Source organism: Bidens hawaiensis, unplaced genomic scaffold (assembly GCF_021521415.1).
Source record: "Bidens hawaiensis isolate Kalapana, Puna unplaced genomic scaffold, B.hawaiensis_p1.1 tig00027131_1, whole genome shotgun sequence".
Lineage (NCBI taxonomy): Eukaryota > Viridiplantae > Streptophyta > Magnoliopsida > Asterales > Asteraceae > Bidens > Bidens hawaiensis.
In genome coordinates this window covers 152933-165424 of record NW_027494386.1, presented here as the reverse complement: position 1 = coordinate 165424, position 12492 = coordinate 152933, and the positions used below count along the sequence as shown (strand labels likewise).

The 12492-nt window shown below is 34.9% G+C and overlaps 1 protein-coding gene and 1 pseudogene across 1 annotated transcript; one reads left to right on the top strand and one right to left on the bottom strand.

Moving 5' to 3' along the window:
• Positions 1–2745: 2745 nt before the first annotated feature.
• On the top strand, positions 2746–4445 carry LOC143574887 (transcription factor MTB1 pseudogene; annotated as a pseudogene).
• A 5919-nt stretch (positions 4446–10364) lies between these two features.
• LOC143574884 (putative serine/threonine-protein kinase PBL1) lies at positions 10365–12264 on the bottom strand. The gene is made up of 3 exons (XM_077059395.1): positions 11608–12264; positions 11402–11481; positions 10365–11284 (listed from the first exon to the last, which is right to left on the bottom strand). The coding sequence occupies exons 1-3, from the start codon at positions 12096–12098 to the stop codon at positions 10365–10367; spliced, it is 1491 nt and encodes a 496-aa protein (XP_076915510.1). The 5' UTR covers positions 12099–12264.
• Positions 12265–12492: the final 228 nt, after the last annotated feature.

The following is a 12492-nucleotide window of genomic DNA, read 5'->3' as shown; positions in this document are numbered from 1 at the left end:
AGCGGAGGCTACCTCTGCTGGAGGGGTTCAGTTGTTGTTTCCAGTTTATGTTGTGTGCAACCTAAACAAAACAAAGAACAAATGGTTTTGGGATAATTTGTTTTTAATTAGTTTGGGCTAGGTTTTTAATTTGGTTGGACTTTTAATTAAACTTTGAGAATATAAAATGTTGGGTTATTGAGGAGCGGTAATATTATATATTTTTTTTCAGACGTAGCGAAATATAAAAACAACGAAATTTTTTATTTCACTCCTGATATAAAAGCTAAGGGAAAGCGGAGGCTACCTCTACTACCCCTTTATTACATACAAATGCAGTAAAAGTAGAACACGAAAATTAGGAAGGCATATCCTCCTAAACACGTCACGAACATCTCTGTTTTTGTTTTGTTTCCCATACATTTTATTAAAGTGATTGAATTTTATATATATAAAATATTTTTATTTATTTGCATTTATACAAATATGATTTAAATTTGTCTATATCAGATAAAAGATTGGAGGATAGGAATATGAATTATGGGACCAATACTTCTTCCTTATATTCCACTCAATTAAGGGGGGCCTATATTATCATTATCTAATTGTCCCTATCATTTTTGTTCACACTTTAAATATGTTTTATATTAATACACTATGTAACTTATTAGTCATTTTTCAGAAATGTCATAGAAAATGTAAGAATTATTAAAGTACTTAAATTTGAAGTTCCATAAATATCTTTTCATTATGTTTTCACATATTTTTTCTATAAGAGTTTGGACGTGAATATTGAATCTAGGTATTAGGGGTGTTTGGACCTATTTGTTGCAAAATCATAAATATGTGGATTTCTTAGGTACATAAGAATAATTCAAAAGAAGTTTACAAGTAAACTAGATTATTTATGCTAATGTGAGTGTAATTATTTTTACTTTACGGTCTTTGAATTAAAGCTATTAATCTACTTTATTTTTTGTAATGTAATCACTGTACTTCAAAACTTTAGGGTAATAATAATTATTCTAATTATTTGTACGTTTAGTAGGTTAATTTTCACTTGTATTAGATCCAACCTTATATTTATATATTAGTGTAATTACCATAGTTCAAAACCTACACGTCATATTTAGTTTATCATTTTTCAAAGAAATAGTTAAAGATCTATATGTTTTTTTTTGTCACAAACAGATGAACTGGATAGAAAGCGCTCTTGATATAATCTAGAAGTGGCAATCAAAATCATACTATAATAATTTATGAATAAAACAAATTAGGTACGATTAAAATATATAAATATTTATAATTAAGTACTGGTAGTCACTAATCACTATTTAGCATGAGAAAGGCACAAGTTGCATGCTATATCACTTTAGTTCAATTAAATAATGTCAACGAATAAATCAAAACCAAAACCAAAACCAACAAAACATAATCTCAAAATGGCGTTCACACAACAACATGCTTTGCAATCATGTTATACAAATGTTCACAATATTTCTCCATTGACTCAACTTACATACACACATATGAAGTCATGAGAAGCCCGATTTAATGAAAAAAGAAAGAAAAAACTCAATTTTAACTATTGATCATATGCAATATGCTAATCCACGGATTTTTAGTGTTTGTATTTCTGATTTTCTTAAGGTAATGAAGTTGTATAAAATTTACATTGGTAAAAATTGTATTTTATAAGCTAACGCTTAAATTTTAACAAACTAACATGTATACACGATAGTCTTGGAGATATCATTTACTCAACAAATAATTATTCGACACATTATGACTTGTATCGGGCTGGGTATGAAACCACTTATTACAATCAGATATAAGAGTGTGCCTTATGGTGGTGGAAATGAAAGCATAGTACCCCAATACTTAGAGTTGTGGTCGTTCACAAAGCACACATATTAGCTACAAAATCAGATTTGAAACTTAAAAAGACACTCTTATTTTACACAAAACCTTTACAAACGTCTCATCACCTACTTTCACATTTAAAATAATATATAACGTATATTATATACAAAATCTTTCTATGTGATAATGGTGGCCATCAATAGTTCATAGCGGGTCCTTCATTCCGGACGTGACCCACAATCCTACTCCACAAACCTCACCCACAATGCATGTAGTCTGCCACATAGAAGCGTGTAAGTTACGGGCTTCCAACGCACCTCGTGTTAGAGGTGCACTTAAGGCGGGAAATGATGCTCCCGTTTCTTCTTTGTGTTCACTGCAATTCGAAACAATTATCCCATTGTTTTTACATTCGCCGGTACCAGAGGCACCACATCAACTTATCTTATTTATACAATCTCCATCTTTTGTAAAAAAAAATTATTCCTAATGTTTTTCAACCACATATAAAACCAATCATCTTATTGAAAACAAATACATATATTTTATCAATCAAAATTTTAATACGCAGCGAATCTATTTTCGTTTCTCTGACACTGATATATTTTGTTTTTTATTGATAAAATATATCATATCATGTGTTAAAAATAATAACAACCATGTTTTACTCAAATAATATAAAATACACCCCATGATATTCAACCCAACCCATCCTAACCTAACCATGGTTAACTTCATTCAAACCCATTTGAACGACGTGCCACAGTTTATACACGTGTAGTATAGATTAAGGAGCAGCACAAAGCCAGTAACCAAGCCTTCACCTCTTCTCTCTCATCCTCTTCACACAGGTTTTCCATTAGTAAACTAATATTGCAATATTGTTTGTTTCTCAAAAAATTTAGTAGTTTGGTGGATATAAGTGAATATTTTTCGGATCTGGGTATGCGAAAACTCAGTCAATTTTGACTCGTTTTGGGTCAAAATTGGAGTATTTCCTTTGTTGTTTTATGCCGAATTTGATCTGGGTTTTTGTTATCTTTTGTTATTAATTCCAATTGGTATGAAAACGGAAACAAGTATGGAAGGTGAAAGCTGGAACGATGAAGATAAAGCCATTGTGGCCGGTGTTCTCGGCTCACGAGCATTCGATTACTTAATTTCGACCTCGGTTTCAAACGAGTGCTCGTTGACATCAGTAACCAATGACGAGAATCTTCAAAACAAGCTATCGGATCTTGTCGATAACCCGAATTCGGCTAGTTTTACATGGAATTACGCCATTTTTTGGCAAATCTCGCAGTCGAAAACCGGGGATTTGGTTTTGGGTTGGGGAGATGGGTCTTGTAGAGAACCTAAAGACGGTGAGGAATTTGAAATCTCACGGGTATTGAATTTAAGAATGGAAGATGAATACCAACAACGAATTCGAAAACGGGTTCTTCAGAAGATACATGTGTTGTTTGGTGGATTAGATGAGGACAGTTATGCCTTTGGGTTGGATAAGGTTACTGATACTGAGATGTTCTTTTTAATCTCTATGTATTTTTCGTTTTGGAGAGGCGAGGGCGGCCCGGGTAAATGTTTCACCTCGGGCCGCCACGTCTGGCTCTCCGACGCGTTAAATTCCACTTATGAATATTGTTATAGGTCTTATTTAGCGAAATCCGCCGGAATTCAAACCGTTGTTTTGGTTCCGACGGATACCGGGGTTATTGAGGTTGGATCTATTCAATCGATACCCGAAAACCCGGAACTGTTGCATATGATCAGATCTTGTTTTTCGGTTAACCCGGTGTCAGCGCAGGCGCAGACTGTGCTTGCACTGACACCGGTTAATCCAGATAAACCTGTTAAGGTTTCGAAAATCTTCTGGCAAGATCTGAACTCGAGTATAACTCATTTAAGCAATTTGAACCAACCGCAGTTTAGGGAGAAACTTACGGTCCGGAAACCCGACCCGTTTGCGAACTGGTCACAATTCAACGCGGTGCAAAAACAGATAGATTTCACCGGGATTACTTCGCGCCCGGTGAGCACCGAGTCAAATGTTTCCGGAGAGTCCGAACGGAAGGCGTTACCCGACATTATCGACGAGAAACGCCCGCGGAAGCGCGGTCGGAAACCCGCGAACGGGCGTGAGGAACCGTTGAACCATGTCGAAGCGGAGCGACAACGACGAGAGAAACTTAACCAAAGGTTTTACGCGTTACGGTCGGTGGTACCGAACATATCGAAAATGGACAAGGCTTCGTTGTTAGGCGACGCGATTACTTACATAACCGATTTGCAAAAGAAGCTGAAGGAGATGGAGTCGGAGAGACGTTCACCGACCAACTCGCGGTCCTCGGGTTTGGAGAAAATCGAGGTGCACACCGGGGGCAATGAAGTGATTGTTAGGGTAACTTCCCCGTTAGACGCGCACCCGGTTTCTAAAGTGATCCAAACGTTTGAACAATCGAAGATTAAGGTTATGGAGTCGAAAATGAGTGCGGTAAACGACATGGTGTTCCACACGTTTGTTGTTAAGTCGCATGGACCGGAACAGTTGACGAAGGAGAAGTTGATCTCGGCGTTCTCACGGGAATCGAACTCGTCGTGACGGTAAAAACAACCCGGTTTATTATATGTTTTTAACGTTTTTGGATATGTAGAAGGACTTAGAAACCATTATGCAGAGGTTAATCTTTGTTACTTTAAGGTTTTATTATTACTTTATATACAGTTTTATGTGAAGGTTTTAGATATGTATGTTAATTTGTTATGAAATATGGTTGTTAATTGTTTCTTTCCTTTACTGACTATATTATATATTTATTTATTTACCTTTTTTGAGGTATTGATGTGCCTGTAATGTTGGTGATATTTTGTTCAGTTTTGGTGTACCAAAATGATAGTTGGATGGTTAAAAAGTTTTTGATGTGAAAATGGAAAGATTTCTAATTTGGGGACAAAAGGGTATGCAGGAAACATTTGGTGGGTTTTGAGGCCATCACATGCTTTATCAATTGCCCTTGGAATAAAGCAACTTCAATACCTAATCATGTTTTCAAGGCCAAACTAGACCCGCGGGTCGACTCGTCACACTTAACATTGTCGGTGTCGCTAGTTTAACTACATGTTAATTTGATAAAACACAAATGCACTTGTTGGTTTTAGTGAATAAGAAATAAAGTGGCGTGACTGGACTAAACACAAGCGAACTAGTCGGGGGTTTTGAGTGAGTTTTACCGGACTAAAACCGGCCATAGCAGACGTATCTTACTCTGTCTCTTCTTTGTTGGCATCCGGTTTTAGGTTGTCTGAGCAACCAATTTGATAACTGACCCGGTTTACAAGGAAATTTACTCGTGTTTTAAAGTCCGGACTGATTAATATGACCCGTTAAAACAGAAAATGCTAGTGATACAAATGAAATAAGACCATTTTAAGTGTACAAGAAAAGGTTAGTGACAATTGTACTGGCCGGAACAAATAACACTTGCTTATCTTTTTGTTAGTCAATGGTATTTAGATTTGGTGAACTAGTTAAAAACATATTTTAATATTTTATACTTTGAAGGAATTGGAAAGAAATAATCAAACTATATGATTTGACTACTAGGTCCGATTTTCATAGCATTCTTTTTAACAATAATTTAACTTTTTTTATACTTTTTAGGTATTATAAGAAATAGTCAAGGTATACATATTTATAAACAATAACTATGCCTCAGCAATCACACAAATAACAAAAGTTATTAATAGGTTTGGTTAGCCTTATCAATCTTATAAATAATAAAAGCTATTAGCAAGTCCGGTGTGCTGTAATAAGACCCCCCTGCTCTCAATATTTAAATATTAATGTTGGAAACGTGTTATCATATTATATATGTGTATGTGTATGTGTATGTATGTATTATAATTAAATAATAATATATTTTTTGTCATGGAATAATGGTGGAGGAAGGAAAAAGTCCAATAATATAAGAAAATCTATAGGTTGATTTAGAGCCCATTAATGGAAAACATGTATAAATGCAAAAACGTGCCATCGAAATAGGGACCATAAGTCTTTGATTCCTTTTTTTTGCTTTTCCTTTTTCCATTCTTTTGTTTTCACATAGTCTAGAGCACATGCAAAACCTCACACCTGAAATTACTACTTAACCCCTAACCTTCCCTTTATTCTCTATTTTAATTAATTAATTAATAATAATAATAAAATAGATAATATACTTGAACTTTGACTAAATCTGGCAGTTTGACTCGTTTAAGATCAAATAGTTTGATTTATGATTGGTTTTACTATTTATTGTTTGGTCTGGTTTGAAACATGGATTGGTCAGTGTAAGAACATATCATTTAACCTTTACATGTATATAGACACACATACACACGCTAATTTCGTTTTGAATACATAGTTATGCATACGTTAGCCGTTTGAAAGGGTATTCAAGGCCCAACCGCTGTAAAGGGTTCTCAGCGGAGGGCCAAAATTTTATAACTAATGGTTCCGACCCATTTTTAAATTATAAGTAATTTAAGCTTTTTATAACTATAAATATAAACTCAGTTTAAAATAGGTACTTTTAAAATTCAAAGTGACTTAAGCTCAGTTGTTGTTGATCTATGAAAAAGGTATGTATGTAAGAGCCCTTTTTTCTGTTGTACTAGTATAGGGCATCTAAAACCTCTTTGACAGCCCAATGTACGTATTACAAAACATTTTTATCATTAATGTTTTTTTACATACAAACTAACGATTTAGAAAAGTTTAAAACTATTTCAAATAACAAGACTCTTAATCCGAACGGTTAAGCAATCAAAACGAGGGTCCGACTGACCCACTCAAGTGAATTGTTTGATTTATTGTTTCTCGAAACAATTGTTTGGGGCTAGACTCAAGTTCGACTGGAAAACATAATCGGAGCATAGATAACTATGTGAATTTCCAACGGTACATTGCGGTGGTTAGGTAGTGTGCCCACAACCAAAATGTTGGGTTCCATTATAGTAGAGTGGTGTTTACAAAATCTAGAAATTCATGTTAAAGATAATAATAACTAAATGCAAAAGCTCATTTGTTTATTTAGTAAACATGTAATTATGAATATTTATTTCATTTTATTTGATGTATAAAACAGATGGATTTTCCTCCTCTCACAATCCTTTGGGGACACACCTCTCCATCTCTTCTTCACACGAGTTGTCACGTCCCTCCACTCCTCTCACCAACGGACCAACACCCTCCACCCGTTGAAGATACTTAAGATTTAATGTTGATGTGAATCTAAATAAAAACAAAACTCTGGTCACGTGACAATCAATCATTTGCCAATACACTTGCACATTGTTGTTATACAACTATTGTTTGATACCATTCAAAGACCAAACAGATGTATTCACTCATTACTAGAGTTTAAACAAGGTTGTCACAAGTTTAAAAATGAGCTCATTTAATAAATGAGTTCGAGTCCAAATTAATAAACAAATATATATGTTTATGTGAAAGATAATTAACTTTAACTTATAAATCGCAAGCGTAACACGAACTCAAGATCAGACTTTAGAAGTAGAGTTTGTAAAAGAGCCAAACTCGAGCGGGTTTGTTAAACAAGATAAGCCCGGTTTAGCTTGGCTCATTTTCAGGAATAAGAAGTGTGATAGTAACTGTTTAAAGTATGAAGCTTTGTTAAAAATGAAACGGGTTAAACAAATATTGGTATTATGATGTAGTACTACGGCATGCCTTATACCTTTACATGATTAATATCTTTTGAGCAATATAGATTGGGCCAAATAAAGATGAATTGGCTTTGTCCATGCCCTCCCTGAGTCCAGGGGACCAACTCTAATGATTAAAACCGATTTTTTGCATTAAAATACCAATTCCAAATGGTCATATAATGGCTACATAGTCGTTGGAACCAGTTCCAACGACTAAAACCGATTTTTATATATAAAGAAATGAAAAAACTCGGTTGTATCCGGTTTTCGGGTAGGAACCGTACCTATGACCCGACCCGGATCGGTTCTAGGGTATCCATATAGGTATGTGAAACTGGGTCCGGTTCTTACTCGGTTATGAAAGATACCTGGTCTAACAATACCCATATAGAAACTGATTCTGAGTCCAAAAGAAACTCCCGGTTTTGTGCACCTCTAAATGGGAATATGAGATACTCCGTTACTTTGTTCTATATTACCACATGTAAGAGAGTTTTATAAACGATTTGAAATAAGAGGTTTTGAAAACAGATTTAGGGTTGCTAAAATATATCCTTGGGATAGAAGTTATTCGGTCCAGGTATGATATTTGTTAAAATATGTCTTAAGTTGTTTGACGAGTTTTGGATTGACTGGGCGTGAACACTCCAATAGAATAAAATCATATTATATTGACTTTATGCAAAAAGGAAGACACTACTAGAAAATGAGTCTAATTCAACACTTTGGATGCAACTGTTGTTAATTATTTTGAATTTGACTATAATGCAACTTCGTTTAACATAAATGTTGCATTAAAATATCAATTGCAACATGTTTCATAAAAATTTGCAAAATTTCATTGTAATTGCAACCTTTATATCAAAAAGTTGCGGATTTCAACTTTTGTTAGAAGTGTTGCATTGTTAAAACTTAGATGCAACTCTTATTTTAAAAGGTTGCGTAAGTCAATGGAAAGGACAAAAGTATTGAAAGTTCTATTTGATAAATAATATTGTTTTTATAATGAAACAAATTGTAGGAAATTGAAAAAAAATATGGAATTCAATGAAAACAACCAAAAAATGCATGTAACTTGTTGGAAAGATTATTTATTTGTCACATACCCGTTCGGATATCTCTAAACTCTGAGCATTTCTTAAGTTAGTTTATGCATAGTCCAACATAATATCATTCAGGGGTGGCTTGATCATTTATTTGTCACATACCCGTTCGGATATCTCCAAACTCTAAGCATTTCTTAAGTCGGTTTATCTGCATAGTCCAACATAATCTCATTCAGGGGTGTCTTGATAGTGTTGTGGGCTAAAGCAAGGGCTTGGGTAATGGGGTTTCTCATAAAGATGGCAAACCGGTAGGTATTACGATTAGGGCAAATGGAATTGACTCAATTTTAAAATGCAAAATAATTGGTTGGCCTATAGAGCCATTCTTGGTTTTATAGTTTAATTTTATGACTATATTATCTCTATATACCATGATCGTAAGCAATAATACATTTATTTTTACGAGTAGTGTCCCATTTTTAAAATGTGCTTAAGCCCCCCAATATTGTTGAGCCGACTTTGAGATTGCTATGATACTTAAAGAATGCTCCATATAAATGGATGCAAATAAGCACATGCACGGCTTCTAATATTACTGCATATGCGGATTCAATCCGGGGAAAGTAATTAGAGCCTTGAAGATTTGTGAGTGCATTTTGGATCTTATTGGGACCTTCTTTAGTGTCGTGGAAAAGTAAAAAACAAAGTATGTGAATATGAGGCAATGTGTGGTGTGACTTGTGAAGTGTTGCTGTTAATGAATGTTCTCAAAAGAGTTTTACGTGACATTACCTATAAGTTTGTTCTATAATAACTCAGTTGCGTTATCCACATAACTAAATCCTGTGACTAAATGAAACATTTCGATAACGATTTATTTTTCTTAAGGTAAAATATTCAGCTAGTGTTACTAAACCCATTTTTATTGAATCAGAGAAGCAGCTGGTTGATCTCTTCACTAAAGGCTTGTTTGTTACCCAACATGAGTATTTTTTTTCAAATCTTTGCAAATATTTGATTTGTTTGGATATTATGTTGTGATGCTTGTAACTACAATTATATCAAAACCATTAATAACTTTGATATATGTCTTGTGTTGTTTTTGTGATGATAATAAATTGACACAGACTTGGGTTGCCATACACTATGTGCTTGCTTGTTGGTTGCTGAGCTATTGGATCAATGGCACATGTGGCTGATGGGCTTAGTATCCATAACTTTATTCTGTTTATTCAACTGGTAGTGGTTTTTGCAATTTCATGTACTAATTATCAGCCATGACAAAATTCTAAACATGACATTAACCGATGTCAGATACAAAAATGTGCTAGTTTTAGTGTTTTACTGAGCTACTATGATCTGGAGGGTGATTGTATAAGTATAATGTATATGAACTTGCTATCATATCAACATGTCGTAGTTCTCATATCATACGTACAATCCGCCATCCCATAAAACTCACATGTCGTAGCTCCAACTGCGTCAACGATTCTACATATATTTCCCAAATTATGATAACAAAAATCAATCAATAAAAAATAACAAAAATTAATAAAAGTTTTGTACATTAAAAAAATGGCCGTTTTGGTTCAAGTGAAAACGACTTTGATAAAAATAGATTCAGCCAACAACAGGTATTATGTAGAGCTTTATCATTGCCGTTTTTTAAAAAGAAAAAAACAGTAGTAAAGTAGCCAATTATCGCTTTTGGAGAGAAGTAAGCTCGGTTCATCAGCGTGTTTCTATATCTAAGGAGTTCTCAAAGCTTTAGCCAGATTTATATCGATCATGACGCTTCTGAAACTCAAGCGCAGTCTCGAGCCTTTCCACAAGAATGGATATCTTTGGCCGTTGTTCACGATCGTAGTGCAAACACTGGAATGCAATGTTTGAAAATATTTCCAAAGAAGTCGGGTCCATTTGTGACGTGAGATCTTTAAAGATAATGTGGTCTAACTTCTTATGCATATAGCTTTGTTTCCAAGTAGGCACTAAAATCTTTAATCGGCCATTAGTATAATCAAAGCATAATCTCCCACATAGGACTTCAAATAAGACGACCCCAAACGAGTATATGTCTGATTCTTTGGTTAGGGAGTACGTTTCCATGTATTGGGGATCACAATAACCAGGGGTGCCAACAATGTTGGTTATAAGAACCGTGTGATGTTGATTAGCAGGTCCTAGTTTTGAAAGTCCCATGTCGGAAAGTTTAGCATTCCAATTTTTGTCTAGCAGAATGTTGGCACTTTTTATATCTCTGTGGAGAACTCTTTGCTGGGAGCCCTTGTCATCGTGAAGATAGGCTAGACCCCTTGCAGCATCAAGGCATATCTTGAGACGTTGTGTCCACGTGAGAACAGTGGAGCTTAAATGACGATCAAGGCTTCCATTAGATGCATGCTCGTACACAAGGATCTTCTCCCCATCCTCGTCACAAAATCCGAGGAGAGAGATGAGATTCCTATGTGTGTAACGAGAAAGCATCATAATCTCCTTCCAAAATTCGGGGTCTCCTTGCCCAAACTCACGATTCAAACGTTTAATAGCAACCAAGCTTCGCCCCTGAGAGTGTGAGATTTCCCCTTCGTACACCTTCCCAAATCCACCGGTTCCAAGAACTTTGCTACGGAAACTATTGGTGGCTTTTTTTAATTCTCCTAGATGGATTCTAAGATGCTCAAACTCTTTCGTGACGGACACCATTATATTTGTATCAAATAAAAATAAGAAAGGTGAAATTAATAAAGGATTCTAATCAACTGAAGCTAGATAACCCTATAAATTTCTAATCGATTTGATACCTGAAACAAAAGAAGACGATTTGGAATCCAGTGCACGGATAATTGCACTAACAATATCTGCAATAAACGCGGTTTCAGACCTGGGACAAGAAGAAAAATGAGCAGATTCAAAAAAAAGGTTCGCATTTACTTTTCAACAATTGTTTCGGTTTCACATAATATAAGCAAAGAGATATATAACATTGAATAAAGATATTGAAGCCTACCCTGAAAGAACCATCCCGGACAAACTACCAACTTCTCTTAGTGCTGCTTTCCATTGATTCACCTTATCCTGTGTCCAATTTGAGCCTTTGACTCCCGCTTCCATCGTAAACCTTCCTCGCTGGTTCCTGACATCTAAAGGATCAACTTTATAAAACACAGGTAAAACAAAATGATTGTTTTGCCTCCTTTGCTCAAGGATCAACAAAAGTTCATCAAGGCACTGTCTTGAAGTCCCAAATTTCTCTGAAAGTATAATTACTGAAGCCCGAGATTCGCTTATTACTTTCTCGATATCTTGCATGGGTTCTCCACGCCTCTGGGACGTCTCAACCCCATCCGAGAAAGTATTGATTCCTGCCTGACTTAACGCCTCGTAAAGATTAGTTATAAAAGAATAACGACTATCTTCACCTCTGAAGCCTCTGAAGCAAAGATAAACATCATGCTTGTAATGGATTGGCCCAGATGTAGATGATGAAGTAGCAGCCATTAAAATGAGATAAGAGATTGTCAAAATATAATCAAATAATACGAAAAGGGTGAAGAATATAAAGCCATCAAAAAGTCTTCTCAGGGACCTTCATGTTTTCTTTACAAGAACTTTACAAGATTCTATCATTGAACTTTGAAGTGGTGGGATCCGGTAACCTACTAAACATACACAACATAACAGGCATAAGTATAATTTTGAAGAGAGTACTTATATTATAAAAGTTAAAATAGTTTGTTAATAATTACTCTAGTTTAAAAGTTAAAGAGTAATCACAATTACACTAGCGCTAACATAATTACTTTAGTTATTTGTATACTGAGTCTTCATGATAAAATTCATTTGTATTTGATTTATACACCAAATAGTATATATATTATATTATTGACATAAA

Bases quoted from the DNA above. Each gene is read 5' to 3' on its own strand.
- LOC143574884 (XM_077059395.1), bottom strand. From the start codon at position 12,098: ATGGCTGCTACTTCATCATCTACATCTGGGCCAATCCATTACAAGCAT. The intron at 11,482-11,607 runs GTAGGCTTCAAT...TTCTTGTCCCAG, and splicing joins TCCGGGATGGTTCTTTCAGG to GTCTGAAACCGCGTTTATTG. The intron at 11,285-11,401 runs GTATCAAATCGA...CCGTCACGAAAG, and splicing joins ATCGTCTTCTTTTGTTTCAG to AGTTTGAGCATCTTAGAATC.